The sequence below is a fragment of the Eulemur rufifrons genome, chromosome 9 (genome assembly GCF_041146395.1).
Source record: "Eulemur rufifrons isolate Redbay chromosome 9, OSU_ERuf_1, whole genome shotgun sequence".
NCBI classification, from domain to species: Eukaryota; Metazoa; Chordata; class Mammalia; order Primates; family Lemuridae; genus Eulemur; species Eulemur rufifrons.
The window spans coordinates 41,419,957-41,447,301 of record NC_090991.1 but is presented as its reverse complement, the minus strand read 5'-3'; the positions used below and the strand labels follow the sequence as shown (position 1 = coordinate 41,447,301).

The following is a 27,345-nucleotide window of genomic DNA, read 5'->3' as shown; positions in this document are numbered from 1 at the left end:
CTCATTTCAGTTTTATTAAAACTCCTTACTTACCACTTTCCCCTCACCAATTTTCTAGCATCACATTTTGTTGTCAAAGTACTGAATTGCCATGGTTTGCAGTAGTTTCTTAGACACGCTTAGTAAATACACCTGGGGGTCTTTTTCCCCATTAGGTTATTGGAGATATTTTTTCTTATTATAGATAGTTGCATGGCTTTTTTTTAGGACTGTGTTTACTCTTGATGCAAAAAAATCTGAATGTTTGGGATATGTGCACATGTAGATTGCATCTCTAAACACAGTAACGTTTCTCTTCTAGATTATGTTCCTATTGGCCCTCGATTTTCTAATCTGGTGTTACAGGCTCTTCTTGTGTTACTGAAAAAGGCACCTCCTCAGGTAAATAATAATAAGAAGAAATATTTTTACAAATAGTTTTCCAGTAAATTGCATATATTGGTACACTCTCTTTAAGCAGGTTATTATAAATATATGAAATTCTGTTGTTGAAGGGATTTTGAAAGGTCATTTGATCTGGCCTTCTGCTTAAGGGGAATTATTTTCTTAAGAAAATTTTTTGAGTTCTTTTCTAAAAATATCAAAATCTCAGTTTTGGTTAGTATTGATTTTGTTGTTTAGTGAGTTCACCGCGTTACACATCCCTGCCCTCCTCCACCTCCTCAGGGAGATTATGACATTAATGTAGAAAGAATTAAATATTTGTTCCCATTTGTTTCATTTATCATTTCATAGGTTTTCCTAAAAATTTTTATTTGGGAAAATTGAAGTTTACTTCTTTTAGGCAGATTTAAAAAAATTTTTTTTTATAGATGATCTTAAGTTATTTCTCTTGTGTCACACATTGGTTTTGAAGAGTGAATTTGTAGCCAAGATTTTGGTTCATGTGGTTGCATTTTACTGATGTGGCTATTAGAATCTGGTGATTTTGATAGCTTAACAAATTTAAAACCATCCTATGAAGGTTGGTTAAATATGTTAATTATGTAGAGTCTGCCAGAGCATGTTTGGCTATGTCACAAGACCAAATTCTCTTGATTGATTCTGCATGTTGTAACCTCGAAGAAATGCCAATCAAAGGCAGATACAAAGGAGTTAAGCACTAACTTGAAACACACCTTAATGTTTGTATGGGAATTTCATATTTGAAGTTGAAGATACTAATCTGAATGGGAAATACTTAATGTTAAGCTGGTGAATCTAACTTTTAATTTAACAGTTAAAATAATGTGTGTATTTTACACTTAAAAGTTAAAGGACTTTTCTTGATTTTCTAGGGTTTTGGGTTTTCTTCTAACTTCTAGAGTAGTAAAATGAAACATAACCTACAACAGCCTTGAAAATTTGCTACAAATATACACTGTAGAAGGATTTTAAAATCATCTTTCCATAGGCCATCATTCCCAGTAATTGGAGTTTTAACTTATACAAAGACTGAAGTTAGAGAAGTGAGTATATTTATCCCTTCTCTGATTTCTTCAATACTTTTATAAATATGTAAACAGATAAATCTAAAGGTGCTGAAACAAAAAGAATTTCTCCCCAGTATCTATATATATCTCACACAAACACAAAAATCTTCGTAGGAAATCAGCATATTTAAAATTATTAGAATGGGGCCAGGCGTGGTGGCTCACGTCCGTAATCCTATGACTCTGGGAGGCTGAGGCAGGAGGATTGCTTGAGGTCAGGAGTTGGAGACAAGCCTGAGCAAGAGCGAGACCCTGTCTCTACTAAAAATAGAAAAATTAGCCGGGCATGGTGGCACATGCCTGTAGTTCCAGCTACTTGGGAAGTTGAGGCAGGAGGATCGCTTGAGCCCAGGAGTTTGAGGTTGCTGTGAGCTAGGCTGACGCCACAGTACTCTAGCCAGGGCAACAGGGTGAGACTCTGTCTCAAAAAAAAAAAAAAAGTTGGATAATAACAAGTGTTGGTGAGCGTGTGGAGAAATTGGAATCCATGTGTACTGTTTGTGAGAATGTAAAAATTGTGAAGCCTTTAGAAAACAGTCTAGCACATTCCTCAAAAGATTAAACATTGAGTTACCATGTGACCTAGCAATTCCACTCCTAGGCATACACCCAGAGGAAATGAAAACATGTCCACACAAAAGCTTGTACATGAATGTTCATAGCAGCATTATTCATAGTAACCAAAAAGTAGAAACAATGGAAATGTTCATCATATAAAATCTGGTGTATCAATATAATGAAATATTATTCAGCAATAAAAAAATGCAGTACTGATACATGCACCAGCATGGATGAACCTTGAAAACATGCTAAGTGAAAGAATATAGTCACAAAAGACCACATATTATATGATTCCATTTATATGAAGTGTCCAGAATTGGCAAATCTATAAGGACAGAAATTAGATCAGTGGTTGCCTAGACCTGGAAGGGGTAGATGGAAAGAATGGGAGGTGACTACTAATGGGCATGGCATTTCTTTTTGGGGCTGATGAAAACGTTCTAAAATTGATTTTGGTGATAGTTACACATATCTGTGAATATACTAAAAATGAATGAATTATACACATTTAATGGTGTACAATTCATTTGTGGTGCTGTAAAGCAGTTACATTTTTAAAAAATGGTTTCAGAAGCTACTTAAATGATAAAAGGAGAATTATATAGGGAGTTAGAAGTAAGGGATGAGCATCCAAGGTACATGGCCCAGCCTGGGAGAAATCTTGGAAACAGGAATTGGATCATTAAAAAGGATGTGGGAGGAATTTCTCTAAAGACTGAAGAGGAAGAATATAGAAATACGTAAGAAGTAAGAGATCTGGTTGCCTTAGTGAATGGAAATGGCAGGGAGTCTCTTTTAAGGGACTACCAGCCTATCATTAATCAGAATTTGGTGACTCTGACCTGGACTGCTGGATGACCTGCTATGTAAGTGAATCAGTGGCAGGAGAAATTAATATTTTTAATATTTCTAGTTGGCATATATTTAACAAAAATATGCTTTGTCTGTACCACCTTGCTTTTTAAAATTAGTTTGCATTCTCTCAAGAAAATAAGGGGAAATTTTCAGATTGATCTAGTGTCAGGAATAATTGTCATTCTAAAGTGGAAGCATTCACTTCACCAAACCGTTAGCATGTAGGTTTTTCAGATGTTCTCAATGAAATATTACAAGTATATGCATCTGAATATTGTAGAAATGCATAGGGTGGTAGAAATTATTATTTATTACTGGTAAGAAAACAGAAAAGTTGTAGGCATTTTTCTTTAAAAGGAAGAACTGTACATGTATACAACATATAATCATATCAGTCACAGAATCCTTAATTTTGCATTTGTTGTAATTCCAGCTTTCATACAGAAAAATTGTGTGTGCATGTGTGCATATGTTCAAATAAAAGAATCCCTCGGAGGCACAATGTTGTTATGTATCTAGATATTCTCTTTTCTACTTCTACCCCTCCCCCACCACTCCCTCCCTTCCTGTAAATTGGCTTATTAAAACTGGTTCACAAGCCCTCCTTTTTCCCTTTGTGATTGCCTTGGTCTTGGATTTTCAGTGTAGAACTAAAAATTCAAGTCAGATTTCAGTTACTAGGATAATTTTCTTTGAATTTTAAATTTTTCTAAGTAAATGCATAGATTTTTAATGAACCTGGTATTCAGTGGATTTGCTTTAAATTTAGCTAGAGAGTTAATTTCATGATTGATTTATTAGCCCTTTGCAAGTATAAAAAGTGGTATCTGTAGTTCACGAAGACTGAAAAACATCATCACATTTTGTTTAGCATCTTTTTAAAACCAATTAAAAGCTTTTCTAAAATGGATTGAACAGGAGAAAATAAAACATGTTCCCTAGGTCTTTATTTCAATCAAGTTTCCCTGTGTTCTGCAGGAGAAGAGATCGAGGGGGGATAGAAAAATTGAAAAGGGCTGTCCCAGCAGGGAGCCAAGCCGGAGAAAAGGGCTTCTCTGAGAACTCAGCAGCAGCAGCTAAGAAAGCTCCCAGCCTGCTTCATCTACATGCAGAGTCACACAAGGCATGGGGGTGCTCACCGTCACACAGAGGTTTCACATGTGCTTCCCTGCTGATTCCTGTGAAAAGCTAACAATTGGCTTGGAGGGTAAAAGACCACTGCAGTTCACCCTCCCTGAGCTGGACGTACAATTTGTCCAGTGTTAGGAAATGTCCGGCTTAGCAGTGAGAGGCTTGAAGACACCCCTCCTTCCAGTGAGATTCCTAAAGCCGTCTCTTTTACTTGATGACACTGGGGCTCTTTTCAAGTTTTGCAGATTTATGGAAGTTGAGGAGGGGAATGTGCTTTTTAAGATCAGGAGGATGAAAGCCGTCATCTTAATGCCAAGGAGGAAGCAGTAGCAGTAAGTGGTAAGGCCAGGTAACTGCCTGCAGCCTACAGCACCAGTGCTTATTTTCCTCAGAGATCTCTTCTGCTACCTTCTTTTTTTTTTTTTTTTTTTTTTTTTCCTTTTTGAGAGACAAAATGAAATGTCTGAGAGGGAACTCCTAGGCTGCCAAATGACATGACTTCTCAGTTTCCTCAACAAGTGTGAGAGTAGTTAGCTCAGTTACTTGACTGTTTAATACTGGGTTTACTTGACACTTTTGGAAAGTAAATTGGGAGACCTCATCAGAATGTAATGGCATAGCCTTATAATTTATGGAGAATCAATACTTTTTCAGTTCAGTGCTTCCCAACATTTTTAGATCATTGCACACAGAAAATGATAACATCTGATGATACATTTGGGTAAGAGGATGAGGCCACTCACAACTGGCCAGGGGCCCAGCCACCTGGGTACCTACCACCTCACCCTCCCAACTGCTAGGAGGAGTTGATATCTTAGTCCACATTTACTTCATTTGCAACTCACCAATTGGAATACTCTTTGGAACTTTTAAACTTTTACAAAAGAAGAATATCACTCCAGATCCATGTCAGTAGTACCGAAGTAGAACTCAGGCCTAACAGTTGTTAGGATTTTAGCTAAGTTTTATAAAGTTGTTGAAAAAAATAACTTCTTCACTGCTCCAGCACCTAGGAATATTACCTAATAAGGTGTGAACCAATAAGAAACTGTTAGCATACTCAGGATGGGAATTCAGGCAGCCATACTTGTTTCTCTGTGGGTTTCATTTTAACATCACCAGTCCCTAAACAAAATTGCTTTTTATGTAATCCTTATATGGCATCTTAGTTTAGCTTACTTCAGATATATTATTAGGAAGTCTTGGTAATATTAAGCAACTCTTCAGACTTTAGGTTGCTTAGTGAAATAAGCAGATAATGGAAGAGACTCCAAATGATGCAGGCCTAAACATGAGTATCTCTACATCTGTCTGTTCAAAATTAACTCTGGCTAATGACTACAATATGACTCAATAAGATATATAACCACTTTAGGAAAGAGGTTTAGTCATTTTGCCAGACACATTAATTGTAATCACTGATGTGGTGACTTTTGCATTGGACTTCATTTCTTTATTTAAAAAAACGATAATTGACAATTTAGTGGCCTGCTTTTCCTACTTATTAAGTCAGTGACATTATGTGGCTACTACATTTTCCAAAATTCTCTTCAGGTATTCTTTGCTTAGTATAGTAGATTTTCTTGGAAAGTCCTATGTGAATTGAATATATGTATTTATATGTATAATACATATATATGTAAATTAATTTCAAATACATCAAAAAAACAGTGAAAGAAATTTGATGAATCCTTTTATAAAATATTGCTACAGCAATCTTCTGAATAAAACCAGATTTTTAAAATAGGATTTGTTTTTTTTTGTTTGAATCCAGACATTTAACTTTAACTTCTAAGCCTCAATTTTCTCATTTGTAAAGTGGGAACATTTTTATAAATTGTTTATTTAAGTTGTGAGGATTAAATAAGGTAAATATTTATTGCGGTTTTTATACCTGCAAAGCACAACTCAATTATTCGTTTCAAAGAAAACTGACTCGGTCTTTCCTCACACAAAAATTAAATAAAAGCAACAGAATAAGCAACCCATAACAAAGGAGCTAGGATCCAGGTGACTGCTGCTGAAGAAACCACTCCTGGCAGTGTCGCAGAAAGAGCACAGCGGCTCCCTTTTCCTCCAGCTGCTAGCCATCTTGCTCCTACTGACCCTGCCAGCCCTGGAGGAAAGACCCTTTAGGACCCTTCCTCTGTGTGAATGGGCCCATGTCAGAAACTGCTACATAACTAACTGTCAGATCACCTTTTATGTAAATCCTCAGTTACTCTTATAGTGTGATTTCAGGTATAAAGAAGAAAGGACTGGAGGCGATATGCCAACACTGTTGATTGTAATTCCCTTTATATCCGTGGGCCTCCAAACTTTCGGAACACATGCCCCTACCAGTAAAAAAATTTGAGTTCATTCCCGCAGTATTTTCCTACATGTATTATTCTATGAGATGCTTATTTTTAAAACATATACAAAAAGAAATTTTTAAAGAATGAAATTAAAATTAAAAGGAAGTTCTGTTTCTTCATCTTAAAAACAACTGCTTTATTTATTTATTTATTTATTTAAAGAGACAGGTTCTCACTCTGTCACCTAGGCTGGAATGCAATGGCGCGATCATAGCTCACTATTGCCATGAACTCCTGGGCTCAAGCAATCTTCCTGCCTCAGGCTCCCAAGTAGCTAGGACTACAGGCACATACCACCACACCCAGCCAATTTTTTATTTCTTGTAAAGACAGGGTCTCACTATGTTCCCCAGGCTGGTCTCAAAGTGATCCTCCTGCCTTGGCCTCCCAAAGCACTGGGATTATAGGTGTGAGTCACTGTGCCTAGCCTCTTCTATATCAGATGATAGGATTATAGGTTATTTTTTTCTGTTTTATTGTTTCCTGTATTTTACAAATTTTCTACAATAAGGATATATTGCTTTGGTAACCAGGAAAAAATGAAAACTTAGTGTATACACAATTATTTTCATTTTTGACTTAGAAGCATAACTATCGGAATGCTTTAATTCCATTACTTTGGGACTAATTTGCTGTTTGACCAGCAGAGCTAAATGAGTCCACCTTTGTATCTAAGCTTGTCTATGTGTGATATATTTTTTTAATCTTGTTTTTTCTTTTAGGACTGATTTAATTTAATGTCTATAAGACATCCTGTGGTCCTGAGAGTAAACATGTGACAATGCTCCTGACTCTCACAGTTGTCCTGGGAAATCCACCTGGCATTTGGCTTGGTGCAGTGCTTCCAGTCTAAACTTAAGATGGTTGAATGCCATTGTGACTAACATTGACCAAGACAGATGGTGACAATTGTCTTATGTTTCATGGAAGAGAGATAGGAAGTTTCTTTTCCACCCACAAATATTTCTTTTGGCTGTGCACAGTGGCTCACACCTGTAATCCCAGCACTTTGGGAGGCTGAGGAGGGAGGGTTGCTTGAGCCCAGTAGTTTGAGACCAGCCTGGGCAACATAGCCAGACCCCATTTCTACAAAAATTTCTGAAATTAGCCGGTTGTGGTGGCACATGCCTGTAGTCCCAGCTACTTGGGAGGCTGAGGCAGAAGGATCGCTTGAGCCCAGGAGTTGGTTGCAGTGATCTATGATTGCGCCACTGCACTCCAGCTTGGGTGACAGTGAGATCCTGTCTCAAAAAAAAAAAAAAAGGTATTCTTTTGACATGCAACTTTGAAATAATACTTTAAGGAACATCTGCCTTTATTAGGATGTACATTTAATAAGCATTTATTCCACACTATAGAAATACAAAGATGAATAAAACATTGTACTTGCCCTCAAAGGACACATAATCCAGGACCACCTGTTCAGTTGTACAGTTTGTACATAAGGTGTGCACAGGTCAGGTGGAGAGTGGAGATTAACACCCAGCCCACATCCTGCCCACCAAGCAATCCATCCTGGTTTGGGCCTGAATCTGCCTTGAGTAGGGTTACCAGATTTAGCAGATAAGAATATAGTATGCCCAGTTAAATTTGAATTTTAGGAAGACATCAAATGATTTTTAGTATCAGTATATCCCATTTCGGGGGCATACTTTTACTCAGGGCTTTATCTGGCAATCCTAGCCCTGAGGAAGAGGTAAAGAGGTGCCTTTTTGTTCAACCAGATGACTGCTTTTTTCTAATTCATACACCTAGGGGGATTGTTGTTTTTTTTTTTTTTTTCTCCTTCATGCAGAGACTAACTGGTGTCCCTGTCACAGTCCAGTGTAGGAAAAAGATGTGAAAATATCATGCATGTAGTTAGGTTTTATATATTATGCAGTTCCAGTGGAACACAAAGGAAAGTGTGGTCCATTTTATCTGGGAAAATCTGCGAATGTTTCACAAATAGTAGTTCTTGATCCTGGTCTCGAAAGATGAGTAAAAGGAAAATTGAACCGGGGCCATTATGCCATGCTAGGGAATTCCAGCTCTGCAGCATTGGGGAGAGACAGTGAATGACTTGCCTAGGCCAGAATTAGGAAGTTTTTATTATTTACATACAGAATAATACTTGGGAATTTGAGGATATGTTTTGTTTGCAATTTTCTTTTTTTCTTTTTTTTTTCTTTTATTCAATAGACACTGTGCCTGAGGGATGTTTACAATTTTCTTAGGCTTCCATTTGGTTTCACTGGAGAGGAAGAACAGGAATTCATAAGAAATCATAGGCTTCATTTTTTCCAAATAACCGAAGCTTAACCTCTTCAAATGTCAATTGTTGTTATACTTTAGCCTTTTTTAAGAGGAAAAAAAATTTCCACATTCATCCTTGGTGTCTGAGTAAAGTGTAATAAACACTTTGTTAATGAATGTTAATGAGTAAGGATCGTCATCACAAACCATGGTTGCACAGGTCAGTGGTACACGAGTGGGACTCAGCAGGAACTGTTGGAATGTACAGAACTCTGCTGCCGTAGTCATTAGGCCCAGTGTGCCCTGTTTATTGAGGGTTTTTCTGCACCTTTTCTTTTTTTTAATGGTTTTGCTATCAGCTGTTACTTGCAAAATCCAAGTGAGTGCTATCAGTCTGCCTGCCTTTGCTGATTCCTTGTTGTATATAATTTGCTGCTTTCATCTGCTATAAACTAAAACAGGCAACCACCAGGATTCATGAGCTGTTCATTTCGGAAGAGTAACTGGGCTATGATGAGAGCTGGAGGAGCTTTCCTGAGAGCGAGGCCACGTTATGACTTTTGTGGGTCCTTTCCTCTGTAAAGAAAATGTTTAAAGTACATTTTACATCTGTTGGTATCAAGATGAATATATTCCTATGTTAAAACATTTCTTTTACCTAAAGTTGTTCTTTTCCTGATTTTAAGAGAATTAGAGTATTTTGTGGGCCCTCAATGTTTTATGGGCCCTGGGCACTGTGCCTAATGGGTCAGTCACCCCTGCCTATGAGGAAAGTTACTTGAACCTCACATTATTTTGTTTTTTCAGTCCTATGAATTAAAGGATTTTTCCTTATTTCTTGGTTCTTGGCTGTGTTCTGGATAGTTGAAATTGTTTAGCAGATTGGCCTGCAGCTAAGTGAGGTATCATTACTGGACATATTAAATCCATGTTCTGAAAAGTTGGGGCCTAAATGAGTAAAGTGAGTTGTGTAGGGTTAAATGAGGACAGGGTGGAGAGAAGGCAAGTTTTGAAACATTATGAACATAAGAGATAATTGTAAACTGGCAGAAAACTCTGGAAAGCATTTTAATACAGAGAAGTGCTATAGGTAAAAATCACAGAGGTAGAAATTAAATTATAAAGAAGAATATTGACCTGATTAGAATACAGGGGTCAATTTAGGGCAGATCAAGCTAGAAGTTGAGATAGATAGGGAAAATCTGTGGATGCAAGGCAGGGGAGTTTGGATTTGCTGATTAATCTGTGGTCACCTTATTTAAGTTTCTAATGAGAGAGAGCATCTTATAAAACCCTTCCTTTTGGCATTAACAATACTGTGGCATGGTCAGTACAATTTTATTTTCTCAATTTATTTAACCTTTTCTCCTAAGAGCTCAAAGATCATTATTTCTAGGTAATATATCTCTGTAACTCATAATTAAGATATGAGCCATTGCTGATATGAATTTTAAAATTACACAAATAGAAACAATGGACAGCAAAGCATAGTGAAAATGTCAGTGAGGCCTGAACTCTAGTTTCGGCTCCCTCACAGGCTGTGAAAGCCTCAGACAGATCACTTCACCTCTCACCCCAGGTGTCTCATCTACAACATGAGAAAGAGAAGGACCAGGGGACAGAGAGAAACTAGGTAATCTTTATGAGTTGCTCCAAGTGTAAAGTCTGATGGTTCAATGTCTTTCTCATAAATTGGTACTAAATATCACGAAGTAGTCCGCTTTTGGCTGTAGGAATTATTTTAAATTTTCTTAAATTATCTGGGGTTGAGTTTCTTACTCGTATCCAATCTGCATCGTGAATTCTCCTTTTTGTCCTCTGTCCTGCTTGCAGCACCAGGAGGGAGGTTACAAAGAAGTAGACTAAGAATTTGCTTCAGGGTAAAATCTAATGGAGAGTTTAAGTGTAGTTTTCTGCCTAGTTGTATAGCATGATTTATTTGAAACATCCTTCCTTTGGTATTCAACTTAAACATTTAACTGCCAAAAAAAAAAAGAAAAGGAGAAGAAGAAGAAAGAAGTTATAGACATTCAAACAAGAGAAATCAGAAATGCATTCCTGATTCCTCTCCTTTCACTGTTCAGACTCCTGGTTATTTTTAATGGTCCATCAGTTTTTTCCCTTGGTTTGGGGAAACCAGGAGTTGAAGGGGATGCTTAATAGTACTTACTATATTACTAGCTTAAATTGATGGCTGCTAATGAATCTTATCTTTCCTCTACTAGAGCAGTCAGTATTATCTAGTCAATAGCTAATCAATTGATTAACTAAAAGAGATAAGTCAGCCTTTGGCACAAAGCATACATGCCATTCAATCTAGATTATTTTCTTTAAAACTTGTTGCTACCATAGCATTCAATATTTGAAGCTCAGGGGTATAGACTGTCTGAAACGGTAGATAGTTATTTTCCTGTTGAACACTTGGTGGAATGTGTATTTTTCTAGGGCCGGAAGGAAGAATGTAACAATGAAGGAGTGATGGCCGGGCGTGGTGGCTCACGCCTGTAATCCTAGCACTCTGGGAGGCCGAGGTGGGCGGATCGTTTGAGCTCAGGAGTTCGAGACCAGCCTGAGCAAGAGCGAGACCCCATCTCTACTAAAAATAGAAAGAAATTATATGGACAGCTAAAAATATATATAGAAAAAATTAGCCGGGCATGGTGGTGCATGCCTGTAGTCCCAGCTACTCGGGAGGCTGAGACAGGAGGATCCCTTGAGCTCAGGAGTTTGAGGTTGCTGTGAGCTAGGCTGACGCCACGGCACTCACTCTGGCCTGGGCAACAAAGTGAGACTCTGTCTCAAAAAAAAAAAAAAAAAAAAAAAAAAGGAGTGATCTGCTACCCTTGAAACCTATACCAGGATTATCATCAGTCATTCCATGCATATTTAATAATTTTGCACTTTGTACAAGGCACTATGCTAGCCCTGGATACATCAGTAAAGCCAGGCATAAGTCCTGTCCTCATGAAGGAAGGCCAGCAAGAAATACAGTAAATACAGTAAATGAGTGAAGTATATAGTCTATTAAAAGGTGATGCATACCGTGGGAGGAAGAGAGAGGATAAAGGGAGAGGAAAGGTGCCCGGGTAGGGGGTTAGGGGTTTGCAGTTTTAAGTGGGAATGAGTAGGGCTGTGGAAAAGCTGACATTCAAGCAGATCCTTGACTTTGAGGGAAAGACCCTTGCGGATATAGAAGGGAAGGGCATTTGAGGCAAGGGGACCTTCTCTGTGTGCCCAGCGTGCTGTGCTGAGTACTGCAGGGGAACAGATGAGTAAGACATGGTTTCTGCTTCTGGGGAATTGACAGGCTAGAAACAAGATTGAGGCTTGTAAATAAGTGCAGTGAAGCACTATGGTAAGGGAGAATTCTTCTAAAGGTCTCTGTATTGAGTGATACAAGCTAAGTAGCAACATGAGGAATTAGTCCCATTTCAAGAATGAAGCCAGGATAGGTGATGGACTAAATCATCGCCTACCAAGAAAGCTGCTTCTCACCCTCTGGCATCGCTGCTTCTCACTGAGGCCCCACACTGCCTTGAGGCCCTCTGAGGGGGCATTTGATCTTTAGCTTCAAGCCTCTTTTGGGCCTCACCATAACCCTGATTATGCTGAACATGGGAGCTCATCTTCCCTAACCCAGAGCAAACCTTGGCCTCTCTGTCTCATTTGCTGCCAGTGCCCTGTGTTGGGATGAGAGGGATTGTCAGCCCCCCACGCCTCACTCACCAGACCTGGCCTTATGGATTCCTGACATCACAGGCAGAGGGTGATTTTTCAGGTCCCTCTCCAGACCGTCCGTTCAGACTCTTGCTTCCTTTCGTTCTTGCCTGTTCTGACAGTGATGGCAAAGGCCCTCCTCCCACCCCCGGCAGTCTTTACCTCATGCCCTACTGTCACCAGTAAGTAGGATATTTTAATCTTATTTTTATGGTTGAGGAGGAGACAGGTACTGAGAAGTTAAATAATCTACCCCAAATCACACGGCTGTGAATGATGGAACCTGTACTTTTCCTACTGCATTAAGCCACCTGTCCATCCTCCATTGCTTTCTGCCAACCCTGGGTGGCTTACACTAAAAAGGAAACCACATGTTTAAGATACTGGTCAAAAGGTAAGCATCCTTCTGGGGATGCTTACTGCCATGTCCTTAGTGCAGCAGCTCCTCACAGGCCGCTAGAGGTGGGCCATCCTGTGTGTGGCTGCCAGGGTCATCTTTCTCTCCGTCATAGTTCTTCCTCTCCAAGAACCTTCTTTGGTTTCCTGTTGCTTTTTATAGTAAATCTTCTTCCTTAGTTTAGCATTCTGAGTCCTCCTTTTACTGGCTGTTCACTCACCCATCTCTCCAAAAAGACTTCGTTTTCAACCGTTGGTGCTCTGGCTCAGCTGCTTCCCCCACCCACACAGGATTTAGTGGCATTAGAGACCTGTCCTTTCTCGAGGGCCTTGCCAGCACCTCCTTTTTGTCCGTGTTTCTGTAGTACTTAGAAATCTTCCCAGATAACCCCACTCCAGGAAACTGTCCCCAGACGCTGTGGCTCTCAGCCATTATTAGTTTGTATTTGCTGATGTGTTACATGGTAGTGGTCCCTGAATATTTATTTGCTTTTGCCATCTAAATTGTAATCACCCCGAAGGCACAGACCAAATCTCATGATTCCATAAGTACCTAAAAAGAGTAAATTCATGTTAATGCTTCCATTGGCTGATGTCTATTTCATCTTTTACTTACCAGGTTTACAAATTTTTAGTATTCTGAAAATTTTCACTCTCATTTACAGAAACATCAAATTGTAATAACCAGAAAATAAAGTTTAAGGCCCTGGACACAGAAATTTTGAGTTGCACTTTTAAACTCACTTCTTAATCCATCTCAGAGTTTCCAATTGTTCGAAGTTAATTCTTCTTACCAAGGGTGTATTACACTTGCTCAGCATTGAATGATATGGAAAGAATGGCCTTTCTTTACTGCATAACTGACTTTACTTTTGTTCATAGGTTGAAATCAGCCCTTCCATTTCACTGCAGTATTATATTGGTGGCATTTTTATTTAGGGGGGAAAAAAAGCTTTCTTCCACATGAACTTTTGTTACAAATCAGTTTATTGGAGCCAATCAATGGGCAAGACCTATGAAAGGGTGTGGATTATCTGGTTAGTCCTTTGTGTGGCAAAAGGCTTAGATGCTGCTTAGTACTTTGCTCATTCTTCATCATGTAAAGAAGTGTTTTTTTGAAGGATCAACACCTGACTGAGCCCTGCCTTTTTCATGGAAATGTTTTCACCTGAGTTGCTTCTTATGGTACTAAGAATTAGTTAACTAATACTTATTTAACCTTGGAACAATGTTTATCATAATCCGATTGGCAGATAGTTATTTAGGCCTTTTCTTTATAGCATCAGGACTAGCAAATCTCAGTAAGGAGTATGCTGGGAATGATTTTTTTCCCCCAAATAGGTTATCACTCTACTTTTTCTGCTTTCCATCAAGGGGCACGTTTGGGCACTGGGGACTGAAGACTAGTGGCCACACTGACAAGGTGGAGCTCCCCTCTTGGGTTGATCTCTGCATTTATTTTTAAAACTGGTGGCAGCTTTTCCCTCCAAGTGTATCCAGTGTGATGTATCACATGAATACATTCAGAGCTGCTTTTTCATGATAAAGCTTCCTTATGAACATCACCACTAATTAATATACAAAATGACCCAGCACATTTTAATCATTTGGTAATGTTTTCAGTGTTTTATTAAAGATGACGCTTTACAAGTCAAGACCTGAACTTGCCTGGGTCATGACCTCTTTGCAGTGTTTGCAGTCTTGTTAAACAAGAAGAAAAGCAAAACATAAATTAGCGTCTCCATTATAAGTTGCTCTATATTTCCCAATCTTTCAACACTTTGAAGAGCACAGTCACTGTTAATGTAAGTTTCACTAGGAAAATGGCAATGATTTTAAAAGTCCGGCTTTCTGAAATGAGTAAGAAGCTTCTTCCTCAATGCCATTCTTCTAGAGCCAACACTGTCCTCGGTGAGAGAGGAGCAAGATGAGGGAGTTTTAATTATGGGCTAGGGCGGGTTGGGGTGGGGGCGGGGCGGGGGGTAAAAAAACTAAGGAAAAGGGGAAGTAACGGTTACCTTTAACTCTGCTGAGGCTGTGCTGGCGTGTGTGGCCTTTGGCATCTATTGGGCTTCAGGGATAATGTGCTGAAGCTTGCCATTAGAATTTAGTGTTAAAAAATACTTTGCATATAAACAGTTTTTTGTTATAGTAGAAATTTATATATCACTACCTGTTTGTAATTACCCCAACACCCCAGCTTTTGTTTTTGTTATTTTGCCCTTGAACTTATGTATTTCTGCTCCTTGGGCTTAGAATGTCCTTCCCTTCATCTTCCTAATCACCCTGCTCATTCCTTAAGACTCAGTTCAGGTATTGTCTCCCCCAGAGAAAGCAGCTTTCTCCACCACATTTCTTCCCTCTACCTGATGTCCTCATGTGTAATATTAATACCTCCACCTTTCTATCTATACTGTATTATTATCTCTTTTCTGTCTTCCATCCTCTCTGTGCAAGGTCTGTTCCATATTCATCTAGGAACTTGATGAAGTCTACTGATAAGCATTTGGTTTTTAGCTAGTTGATTCCTCAAATGATAATGATTACTCTTTAATCTGTGACTCATAGCATGCTGCTATCTCATAGTCTTGCACAGTCTTCTGTTATGCTAATGGCTAACTGGACCAGACAGTCTCAACTTTGTTTCTTTGATATGCCTTTGTTTATTGTGGTACGTGATCCATTCTTGACACAGAAATGGGCAAAAACAGTGAGTAAGATTGAGAAAGGCTAGCATGCCTTATTGACAGTAGTGGCATAATGTTTACAAAACCCAAATTGAAGTTATTTTGGCACCTGATCTTTGATTTCTTAAAATCTTTTCCTGCTAGCACATTTATTTTAATGTCCTGAATTTCTAAGGCCCATGAATAGGTTTAATGATTGTATTAAAGACTTATCTATAGACTGAGTGTGTATCATAAATCTAGTTACATAAGTTTAAAGATTTATTCCTCTTCCACTTCCCAAGTAAACTTTTTTATTAATATATTTTTCTTTATGAAGAGAGACAGGGTACAATTTGGGTCTGGATCTGGTTTTCAGTCTTGGCTTCATCATTGATTGGTTATTTGGCCTTGAACAAATTACTTATATCTGTGCAATTCAAAAGCTTCATCAGTAAAATGGGGATAATACTCGTACTTAATTCTCATGATTATAGTGAACGTTAAATGAGATTGATCTGAAGAGGTGCCATACTGTAAATAGGATTAAATGGAAGTCTCCATATTGAGTGGTGAGATCCCCAGACCCATTATCCCAACAGCTGCCAGTATGCTGAAAACGAGGCTTTGTGGCCTTCAGGAAGGAGATTGGAGGCTTCTTCTCTGGGAGAAGTTTACATATACTGATCTTTGAGGGATGCCCAATAATCATTCGAGTCTTAACCTGATCATCCTAGGTGAAGCCCTCAGACACAGAGCTTCCAATCATTAGTTTAACTCTTAAATATGAATAGTCATCCATTGATCACTAGATGCTTGAGGACAGCCCCCAGTAAACAAATAGGAAAAAAGGAACTCAGAGGAAACAGACAAAGCAGGGAACAGAAGAAAACATTTTTTTAATCTATAATATTCAAATAAATCAAGATATTATATTCACAAAATATAATAAGATATATTTATAAAAGAAAATATTCAGAAAATAAGAGCTCTCAGAAATAAAAAATAATTTAATATACAGGCCAGAAGATATAGTTGATGCTAACCCAAAAAGTATTAGAAAGAGAAAGAAATAAAAACTAAGAGCAAAAAAGTAAGAAAATTATAATAGAAGATTAGTTCTAGAGGAGCAGTTACCAACTCTTAGAGGTTCCTGGTGGGGGACACAGAAGAGATGAATGGGAGGAAATCTCAAGGAAATAATCCAAGAGATTCCCTAGAACTGAATGATTGGAATTTCTAGTTTAGAAAGGACTCACTAGTGCCAACAAAATGAGTAAAGAAAGACCTATCTTGAGGTACATAACTTTCCAATTACAGAACATGGAAAAAAAAGATTCTTAAAATTTTATATGTATTTAAAAAACAGGTAAAGCCAGGCACAGTGGAGCATTACTGTAGTCCCATCTACTCAGGAGGCTGAGGCAGGAGGATCGCTTGAGACCAGGAGTTTGACGCTGTAATGAGCCCTGATTGCACCTGTGAATAGCCACTGCACTCTAGCCTGGGCAACATAGCCAGAAAAAAAATTAAAAATAAAAAAAACAGGTTAGAAACAAAGGGTCAGAGATCAGACATTGATTTTTTTCTAGCCAGCAGTCCTAAAAATTAAAAGACAATAGAGCAACACCTTCTAAATTGTTAGATAAAAATTATTTCTAACCTTATTTTCTGTACCTAGTCAAACTGTTAAGATATAAGGTACAATATTGAGGGCAGAATAAAGGCATTTCCAGACATGCAAGGTCTTTAAAATTTTACCCTCCTGCCTTGCACCCTTTCTCAGGAAGCTTCTGGGTGTATGCACCACAAAAATGTATAAATTAAGAAAAAGGAAGGCAAGGATACAGGGGATCTAACAGAGGAGAGAGGAAAGTTCTAGAACTACAGCTATGCAGCAGGTCTAGAAAGCAATCAGTTCAGATTGAACTTTGAGGACAGAGGACTCCAGGAGGGGAATGTCTTCAGGAAAATAACACAATTTCAAGTGTGTTTGAATATACTGAAAAGAGACTCACAGTGTGTTTGTTAGGGGATGAACTTGTGGTAAGTAGCTGGTAAACTAAGCAAAGGGGGAAAAGGCAATTATTAACTCCAGTAAAAACAAAATGTTGCCCAAGAAAGGAAATTTAATCATACTCATATATTATAGCTGTAAATCATATTTATATAATTGTAATAAATACTGAATATAGATTTGACTAAAGACTGAAATAACGATGCTGGAAGGATGAGAAAGGGGCCATTTAGTCAGGGAGTAGTCCAAAATTAATACTAAATCTTCCATAGCAGGAAGTCAATAAATAATATTTAAAGCTGAAAATAAAAATCTGAAAATAGTAATGTAATCTTGTGATTTAAAAATAAGAAGCAAATATTAATACAAGAAGAAAAGCTAGGAGTTGAAAATGGTTGTCTCTGGAGAGAGGGAATTGGGAATACCAGCATAAGCCTGGTATAGTTTTTATACATTTTTTTATATTTTGGGGGGTTAAAAATAAAAATGAAATTTAAAAATATTAAATGAGACAATTATGTAAAGCACTTAGCCTACGCCTTTCACAGTTAAGTGTTACATAAATGTAAACTATTATTACCCTGTTCATTCTTTTTAGAAGGCATAATAAAGCCTTGCTAAGCCAATACAGGCTTTCCACTCATTTCTCTTTTTTCCCCAATTCCCACCACACACGTGCCACGTTGACTCTGAGGAAGGAATTACAGACATGCACTTCAATATCTTTCTCTTTGGTTTGTGTCTCTCCCTGATTTACTAATCCATTGTTTTACCGATGTAAATGAGAGGGAATTGTTCAGATGTTACCACTTTCTCAATCATGTTGGTACCTTTTTGTAGATTTTCATGAGGAAAATCTTGAATTTTTTTCTTCTCTTTTACCTAATCATTTGCATTTCCGTGATAGTAAACAGATTTTACGCATTTTGTTCAGGCTTACTCAGTTTCCTAATTAGTCTCATTCTGTGTTTTTTAACATGTTTTCTTCCTGTGATCAGGGCCGCAAGCTTCTTATCATTGGGACCACCAGCCGCAAAGACGTTCTTCAGGAGATGGAAATGCTTAACGCTTTCAGCACCAGCATCCACGTGCCCAACATTGCCACAGGAGAGCAGCTGTTGGAAGCTCTGGAGGTGAAGATGAGTCGTGGATTGCACACTGTTTACAAGAAAGGAGTAGAGGCTGAAATAATGCTAAGGGGTCCCACAGCTGTTGCACCTGGTGTTTGGTTTCTGTGTTAACCTAGAACATGGGACCCTGGGATATTATAGGTGGAGTATACCTCATCCGAAATGCCTGGGACCAGAAGTGTTTTGGATTTTAGATTTTTTTTTTTTTTTTTTTTTTTTTTTGCATTTTGGAATATTGCATTATACTTATGTATAATGCAATATTCCATTATATCCCTAATTCAAAAATCTGAGATCTGAAATGTTCCAAAGAGCATTTGCTTTGAATGTCATGTCGGTGCTTAAAAAGTTTTGGATTTTGGAACTGTTTTCAAGAATTAAAGGAGGAAGATGAATATAAGTGACAGTGAATTAATTTCCCATTCTTAAGGGTAGGTACCATACAAACTGCCAGGAATGAATTACTCTGTACCCAGCATGAGTAAAGCACATAGATTACATGGACCAGAAACTTGGATGGGTGGGGGCGCAGGGGTGAGGTAACTGCAATGTAGAAAAATCACTCATCCAAAGTGGCTTTCAGCTCATATCCTTGCATTTAATGAATTGGAACAATGAAAAATCCTCAGAAATTTCAAAAAAGCTGTAGAAATAGAAGGAATCTTATTAACAAGTTTATAATATAGAAATGTTTTCTTAATTTTTTTGATGGTAACAGTCTTAATAATTTTTTTAAAAGTATGTTCTTCATTGAACTTTTTATTAATATCAGTGTACACAAATGACATGATGAGATCTGTTGGAAAATATCATTTAGTGAGTTGTTCAGCAGTGGTAGAGTCAGTAAGGCCTCTTAAAGTCCTCAAGACCCATAAAGTTGGTGTGTGCTCCCAACAAAATAGAAATTATCTGTATGATAAATGTTTCCAGGTTACATGTTTAGGCAGCTCTTACGCCAGGGTTGGGTTAGAGAATTAAATTTAGTTTGCCTTGACATATACAGATTGTTCCTAGCAAAGAATGTTAAAAATTTTGACTTATGTTTATTATGGATTGGAGCTATTTTTTCCCCCAGCAAATTTATCTGTAAGTTAGAATGGAGTTCCACAGGGAAACAGGGTTTAAGATACCAGTTTTCACTTCCATGATTGTACTTAATGAGTTTAGGAAGGTCAGACTGGATTTTAAAATAAGAAGAGAGCGAATCCTGTCAGCTCGAACAGTCAGGTAGTTCTTCTCACTGTTCCTTTACGGGTAAATATGTGAGAATTAACGAATGTTAATATACTTACTTTAAAAGTGCTTTCATTATCATTGTTTTTGTAGCTTTTGGGCAACTTTAAGGATAAGGAACGTACCACAATCGCACAGCAAGTCAAAGGGAAGAAGGTCTGGATAGGAATCAAGAAGTTACTAATGTTGATCGAGATGTCCCTGCAGGTAAGGTGCTTCCTTCTCCACATGATTCAGACACAGAAAGAAGCTTCAGGATACACCAAGAGATTTTAATATTTCCTTTGCCAAAGTTTTAATAGTTTTTGTATTATTTCCCTTTTTTAAAAAAAATTCTTATTTTTTGTAGAGACAGAGTCTCCGTATGTTGCTCAGGCTGGTCTCAAACTCATGGCCTCAGGCAGTCCTCCTGCCTTGGCCTCCCAAAGTGCTAGGATTACAAGTGTGAGCCACTTCTCCAGGCCTTTTTTATATTATTTCCAAACTCAGAGTTGCTATTAGTAGCCTGCCTCTGAGACCAGGCAATAACTTATTGGTAACTTTTCCAGTTCTTAAAATTCAAAAATAGAAGAAAAGATTATAAAATTACTTTTAGTTTTAAGGAGTCACTAGATCTTAGTACTAGAAAGGACTTCAAAGAGCAATTGTTCTGGTGTCCCTTGTTTTAGAGGTGAGTGTGCTGTGTGTCTCACAGGTTGTCAGTGAGCTATCCAAGGTCACACAGCCAGTGAGTGATGGAGAAGGGATGGTGTGCAGCAGAGGTCAGTAAGCTACGGCACGTAGATCAAAAGGGGTCTTGGAGACAAGTTAGTTGAGTTTTACAGACTAGACTTGGGCCCTGTATATTTTCCCCTGGCTGGACTCCTAGAAATTTCATGCAAACTACTGTAGGGTTGAAGCATCTAGGATCATGTAGAAAACTAAGCCCCAGGCTACTGCCTGGGCAAAGACAGATGAAACTTCTTTGGGCCTTTCTCACATCTACTGGCAGTTTACCTTTCCTCTTTTTGGAACCCCACCCCTCCATGTGCTCATCCTGTGTTGTCTTGTCCTTATCTGACATACTAGTTTAGACAATAAATGTCTCCCTGTCAAGCCCTGTGAGTTCAGAGACACTGGCTCTCACTCACTGTTGAATCCACAGCACCTGGAAGAGAGGTGACGCATGGCAGGGTGCTCGGCAGACTGTTGTTGGATGAGTGAGTAACTCCATCCCTGGTCCTAAGTGGACAGACCGGCTCTATTTTAAGCACCACATATTACTGATCAATCCTGCCATTCTATCAGTGTGAATGGTGAGTGGCAGAGGTGAAGTTTAAGTTTCATAGTTACATCTGAGATAGGCTCTTGGATCAGTAACAAATTGCAAACATGGTATGAATGCTTTTTTATCTTTTTGGGTAAATACATTTTAAAACACAATTTTTGTGGTTTTCAGAAACCTTAAAGTTTAATCTACTGAATTTTCAGATGGACTGATTTTAAGTCAATTTATTTCTTTTCCATTTTGAGCAATAAATTAAATTTGCAGACTAATCACTTTGCTTAGGCTTATTCTTGGTAAAGGTGCAAATACAGGTGTATTGGCTCTTTCCTTGAAAAAAGATAAATCTGTCAAATAGTCAGCTCTACTCTTGTTTTTTTTTAGGTACAGCACAATTTTTTTTTTAATAATTGCATAGAAGAAACTATGTGGGTTTCTCTCCCCAACCCCCATCCCTTCCTCCTCCTTTGATGCCTGCAGGTCAGTGATCAAGTTAATGCTTCTTATGTATGTGGGGTAGAAAGTGAGAGTGGGGCATCAGGCCTAATCTTCAGCGACTGACACTTCATAGGCCTCTGAGTTTGAACCCCTTCATGTCAAATGGATTTCGTGCAGCTGAGTGAATTCCCTTTAGATCTGCCTTAGAGAGACAGAGCCTCGGCGAAGAGGCATGTAGTTTAGCAGAATGTAAGTCATGTCACCTCTCTGTTCACTACACATGATTCTGTTAAAACTTGCACAGTGCGAGGATCTGCTCTGACTGGATGTCACCTGAGGGAATAAAGTCATTTATCTAGATTACTTTTTTCCTCCCTTTCTCTTGACTTTTAATTCCATAGCTACAGGCAAGTCAGTAAGTCGTTGCTCACACATATTAAATATATTTAATGGGCAAAGAACTGCAAGTACTGACTACAGCTGAGCTCTAGCCAGTTCCTTTTTTTTTTTTTTTTTTTAAAGAACTTGACAATTGATTCATATGTAATTCTATTCCCAAAGAGGAAAAATGTTTCTTTTGTTAGCTATTCGCACTTTTTCTTAGTCCTTTGTAGTCTGACCTCTTCACTTTGATACATTTGAAACTTCTGTTCAATGTTTTTCTGGGATAGAAGAGAAGAAATCTTAAAAAAAAAAAAAAAAAAGTGGTCAGAAGGGGAATCTGATTGCACATTTACCTTCAGCTGCACTGAGCATTTGAAAGCTCTTCCTGGAGGGCAGGGAGTTCCCTCCCAGGAAGCAGACTCCTGCCTTAAAACGTATTTTAAAAGTTAGGTGTGTTTCTTATAATAAAAATTTATCTTCAGGAATTAATGATGTTTTTAATGATCGTTTTCTAGATAACTTCACATCTCTGGTGGACCAAACCGAATAAAATGTATTTTAACAAATTCGTATAAATAGGAATAGAAAACAAAAACCAGTAGAGATCATTAATAATAACGACCTGAACCAAGCACCGGAAACAAAGCTCCACCATCTTAGCTTAGACGTGTGGCACGTCCCCAGTCACGGGAAACCCAAACCATCCAGAGATTAGGCCAGAGCAATCAGCAGTGCTCCTCATTTTTTAATAATAGTGTAAGCACAACTTTTTTTATTAATTGCAAAGAAGAAATTATACAAGGGATACTGAAGCTAAGAAAAGCTACATTGTTCTTTATGTAGAGTTAATAAGCTTTTTTTTTAGTTGTTTGATAACCTCAATGTGGTTTCTTCAAATTTGGTCTGACTTTTATACACTTTTACGCCTTAGATGAATAGGATGTCATTTGCACCCCTATGAGTGGCCCCCATCCAGTCTCCCAGGTACACTATGCATCCGCACACCGGCACTGGCTCAGGGCACACTCAGCCAAGGTGCCTGTGATGATCAGCTGGCTCAGGTCGTTTGGAACCCAGTGCACAGAGACTCTCCATGCTAGGCAATCCCATTCACTCCTCCTGAGTGATGCCATCTGCTTCGTTGTGTGTCAGATATGGTCAAGCAGCAGGTAACACCTTCCTGTGACTCAGCAGAGAACGGATAGAAGTGTGAAACCAAGCCTTTCCTTGGTGTGAAGTGAGAGCCCAGTTGTTAGAAGGTACCATTAACCATCTTCTGTATTTCTTCTGATGCATTTAGATGGATCCTGAATACCGTGTGAGAAAATTTTTGGCCCTCTTAAGAGAAGAAGGAGCGTAAGTACACACAACACTTAAACCCTCAACCAAACCACATGCCTGTTCTAAGAGTTGCTATATCATGTGTATAAATTTGATGGTTTCTTTCTTAGATGACTTTGCTTCCACTTATTAGAGTTCTTTGCTGTGTTGTAGGTCTGAAAGACCAAGCAAGGAAGGTGGTTGTACTGTTGGTTTGCTTTCCCTGTCCTGCTTCACAAACCTTCCTTGCCACAATGCGGGAAAATCTTGAGGGTACATATACATTGGAACCTTCTTCTACATGCATGGGGCTATGATCATTTTCTTTTGTGAAGTGCTCATCTAATAGCAAATGCATAGTAGAAAATGTAGAAAAACTGTTAAGAAGCTTTTAGTGATTTTGTGATGAATGACTTTTTGCAGACCCTCATCTGGGGTTTTTTTTTTGTGTTTTGGGTATTTCTTTTGCAGTAGCCCCCTTGACTTTGATTGAAAATGGATGATTTGCAACACACAGTGACCCCAGGGAAGTGACCAAGTTGAAGATGGCCTGGGATCTTCACTCATCTTACTCACGATACTGGACTAAGTGGAACGTCTTCTACCTTCAACATGGGCTTGCTCTGCATGATTAGTGCAATAAAACTCCCTTCCTTACGCTTACTGAGATATTCTAGTGTTTCGTGGAAGGTGTCGGTTTGCTTTAGAATGCTGTGCTTACCTTTCCATGCAAGCTAAGATGATTCCTTCCTACTCAGTCTCCGTGTGGGGAAGCATCCTGTACTTGTGAACACTACACATTTTCTGCTCTCTGCCACCTCCACCATCACCACCCGAAAACTCTCAATAAATGTAATGAATGTTGCAGGACAACACTTGGGCTGTTAGAAGGTCGACTTTCTACACTCAGGCCAGGAGCAGTGAATCAAGGCATGGGGCACAGGGATCCTTTTATAGCTTTTCTGAGTAACCCTAAAGGTAGTTGGGTATTTGGTAAAGGTTCTCCCACAAAACTGGTTGATATCTTTGCCTGAAGAAACAGGGTTTTGAATATCTAAGATGCTGTTCTCAATCATTTTCAGAGTTGTTTCCAAGTTGCAATTAGGAGATCTTTCTTAATAGAAAGTCAGATTATTACTGTGTTGGCTGTGACCTCCCCTTAATGTAACTAGTTTGCTCTGTGGTAAGGGATATGCTAATTATTGCTGCTTGGTAGATGTTAAAAACGTGTGAAAGGTATGGAAAAGTGTACAGCCCTAAACAGAAAAGAGTTATTAAAACAAAGTAATTTACAAACCTCTTGGCACTAATTAGTGTCCAACTCTAAGTGGGTCAGTTCCTTAGTATAATATTAAAAGCTTATTAGTATCACTGCTTTTCTTTTTTCCTTGGCTTAATGACTTACTTAGAATTTATTCTTGCTTTGTTTTAAATTATCTGTACTATCTAGTATCTAAATAAAACACTATTCTCCAGAAAAATAAGCCATTTTCTAGCCCTCTCCCCTCGATCCTTCAGTGTCCATTCCAATATGTGAACATACTTCCTTTACCTTCTACAGGCTTCTTCCAAAGGGAAGGAGAACTTGTTGAGTCCTTTTGAGGGTGAATTGTCTTGTACCTGACTTAGAAGGAATTTAGTTAGGTCATCATATTTGGTGATGAGCCTCGTGGAGCATGCCTCTCTCTCTTCATTGCTGCTTCAAGTTCGAGGACATTCAGAAGCCACCCTGAGGTGCTGACACCACACACCACCTACGAGGCTTCGGGACACAGTAGCCCTTGGGTGTGGCTCTGTCATTTGTCCCCTGGGTAAAAGGCAAATCATCTCCCAAATCTTGCTATCTGTGTGCTTTCGGTAGAGACTTGTATGTCATATCTACTTTGTCTTGGGTTTTCTTCCCTAGCTTATTTTGTGGCTTTTTAAGAAGTGGATTCTCTTGTGAGATTCTGTGATTCCTGGTGGCCAGTATCCTGATTCCTCCCCCCGTGAAAGCAGCACACATTGTATTAACTTTCGTCTCTTGTTAAATGAGGTTAATGTTTTTGTGTTTTGTCCAAAACTATATTGAAAAGTATAAATAAATATTATATTGTTTAATTCAAATGAAGGAATGCAATAAAGAGTAAATATACTTGAAAAGATTCTGTAGCCCAGTATTTTGTACAAAACAACATATATAACTGATAGGAATGTAGGAAGAAGGGGGGCTCAGAAAAGAAACCACTCCTGTTTTGTTATAACTTGCATAAGGAGATGGATTATTTATTTAAAAATCTCTTAATTATTTAGAAAGTATAGTTATTTAAAATGAAAAACATCATTAGCATATCAAAAAAGTTAATGCACAAGAATCTGCATGCTTTATATTTTGCCTTATTAAAAAACTGAGGTACCAAAGCCACAAACAAGGTTAGTAATAAACTAAAAGGCAAAGTTGTTTCTCAATTAGAATTACTCCCTTCTATGAAATGTACAAACCAAGGAACTTAAACACCCTCAGTGAGATTTCTTCCCGTGATTCATTTTGGTATCCTTCATATACTTTTGCATTTTTCTGAGCTATCGGATCTCTTAGCCTAAACCCTGATCTTTAGCATTGGCTCAGGTTAGGATGAGAGGCAGCCTAGAAAATCAGCAAGGCTGTGTGGGGAAGGGGAGGCTAACCAAGCTAACCCCACATAGCCTGGACAAGGTACATTCTAGAAGCTGCCCCAATATTCATCAAAGCCGATGCTGGGCAGTAGACTGTATGAGAGTATGAGGAAGTTCCAACTAGCTGCTGCCTCGGATGTCTCCATCTGTGGATGAACTGTTAACGGGCTATTTTTTTGTAAGCAAAACCTCAAAAGAGGAGGTTATTTTGGCTAGGCGCAGTGGCTCATGCCTATAATCCTGACACTCTGGGAGGCTGAGGCAGGAGGATCACTTGAGGTCAGGAGTTCAAGACCAACCTGAGCAAGAGCGAGACCCCGTCTCTACTAAAAATAGAAAAATTAGCCAGGCGGGGTGGCACGCCTGTAGTCCCAGCTACTCAGGAGGCTGAGGAAGGAAGATTGCTTGAGCCCAGGAGTCTGAGGTTGCTGCCATGGCACTCTGGTCCAGGCAACAGAGCAAGACTCTGTCTCAAAAAAAAAAAAAAGTTATCCTTACTAAATTTATATATTTTCACTGAGACATTTTTTTTGATAGAAAAAATGTGCAATTGTGGTTAAAGTCTGATGTATGTTTTGCTTTAAGGCTGTCTTTTCATATCCTAAAAATTACAATGAACAGCCTCCCCTTTAATAAAGTTTCAGCAACAAGTCACAAAATCATGGAGTAGATTGAAGTGTGTTAAATAGTCAAAACCTGATGAACAGACGTGTTGAAGCAGTGATTCAGCTATAAACAACCACCCCAGCCCAAACACAGAAGGTAAAAGCAGGATTTCATTCTCCTTGCCTGGCAACTTGGTCCATAGCCTCTTCAAAGAAATGACTGGGAAAGGTGTGTGTGAGAATTTAAAAAAGCATGTAAATTTCAGAAGTTATTGCAAAATGATCTAGAGTGTCTCATCAGCTAACAGGCTGTCCTGAGATGGTCCTGGAGACGAGTCCACAGAGGGCATGTGTGCTACACGGACACCGTGGCCTTAGGATGCAGGAGACGGTGTCTGTGATCGGCCAGAAACCCAGGTAGGTGAAGACAGAAATTGCAAGGAGGGCTCATGTTTGAAATTCTCCCAGCATACAGTTGCCACACAACGGGTTATCTCACGAGTATAAGATGAATGGTAAGATAATGTTTTGTCTCCTAGAAAGTTCTCTGTTAAGGTAGGAGAAACAATGATAGTGTAGCAGCCATACTTTTGTTCAGTTGACTTCACTCGTGTGCACACCAGCCATGCTTACGGGGAAACTGAGTGTTCAAGCACAGCTATAAACTGCATTCTCTTTAATCTCAGAGCATGATGATTTATAGGATTACAAATGGCCTTCGTAAGTATGAATAAGGACCATTTAACCAATTGGTAATCTTATAGGTTAAAAAAGAGGGGACTCAGAATGCTGGGATAGATGAGTACACGTTGAGCATCCTAACCTGAAAAATCTAAAATCCAAAACTTTTTGAGCGCCAACTTGATGCTACAAAGTGGAAACCTCATGTGATGGGTTGAAGTCAAAATG

The 27,345-nt window shown here is 38.6% G+C and overlaps 1 protein-coding gene across 2 annotated transcripts in view; it reads left to right on the top strand.

Annotated features, from left to right (window-relative positions):
- LOC138391679 (vesicle-fusing ATPase) overlaps window positions 1-25,318 on the top strand; it is a 122,948-nt gene extending 97,630 nt beyond the window's left edge. The window contains exons 16-20 of one of the 2 annotated variants that reach the window (XM_069481582.1): window positions 302-381; window positions 18,406-18,540; window positions 19,864-19,977; window positions 23,157-23,216; window positions 23,648-25,318. In XM_069481582.1, the coding sequence (XP_069337683.1) occupies window positions 302-381; window positions 18,406-18,540; window positions 19,864-19,977; window positions 23,157-23,216 (389 nt within the window). In that variant the 3' untranslated portion in view covers window positions 23,648-25,318. The remainder of the gene's footprint in view (window positions 1-301; window positions 382-18,405; window positions 18,541-19,863; window positions 19,978-23,156; window positions 23,217-23,647) is intronic. The other variant, XM_069481581.1, reaches the window with a different exon arrangement.
- The last annotated feature ends 2,027 nt before the right edge of the window (window positions 25,319-27,345 follow it).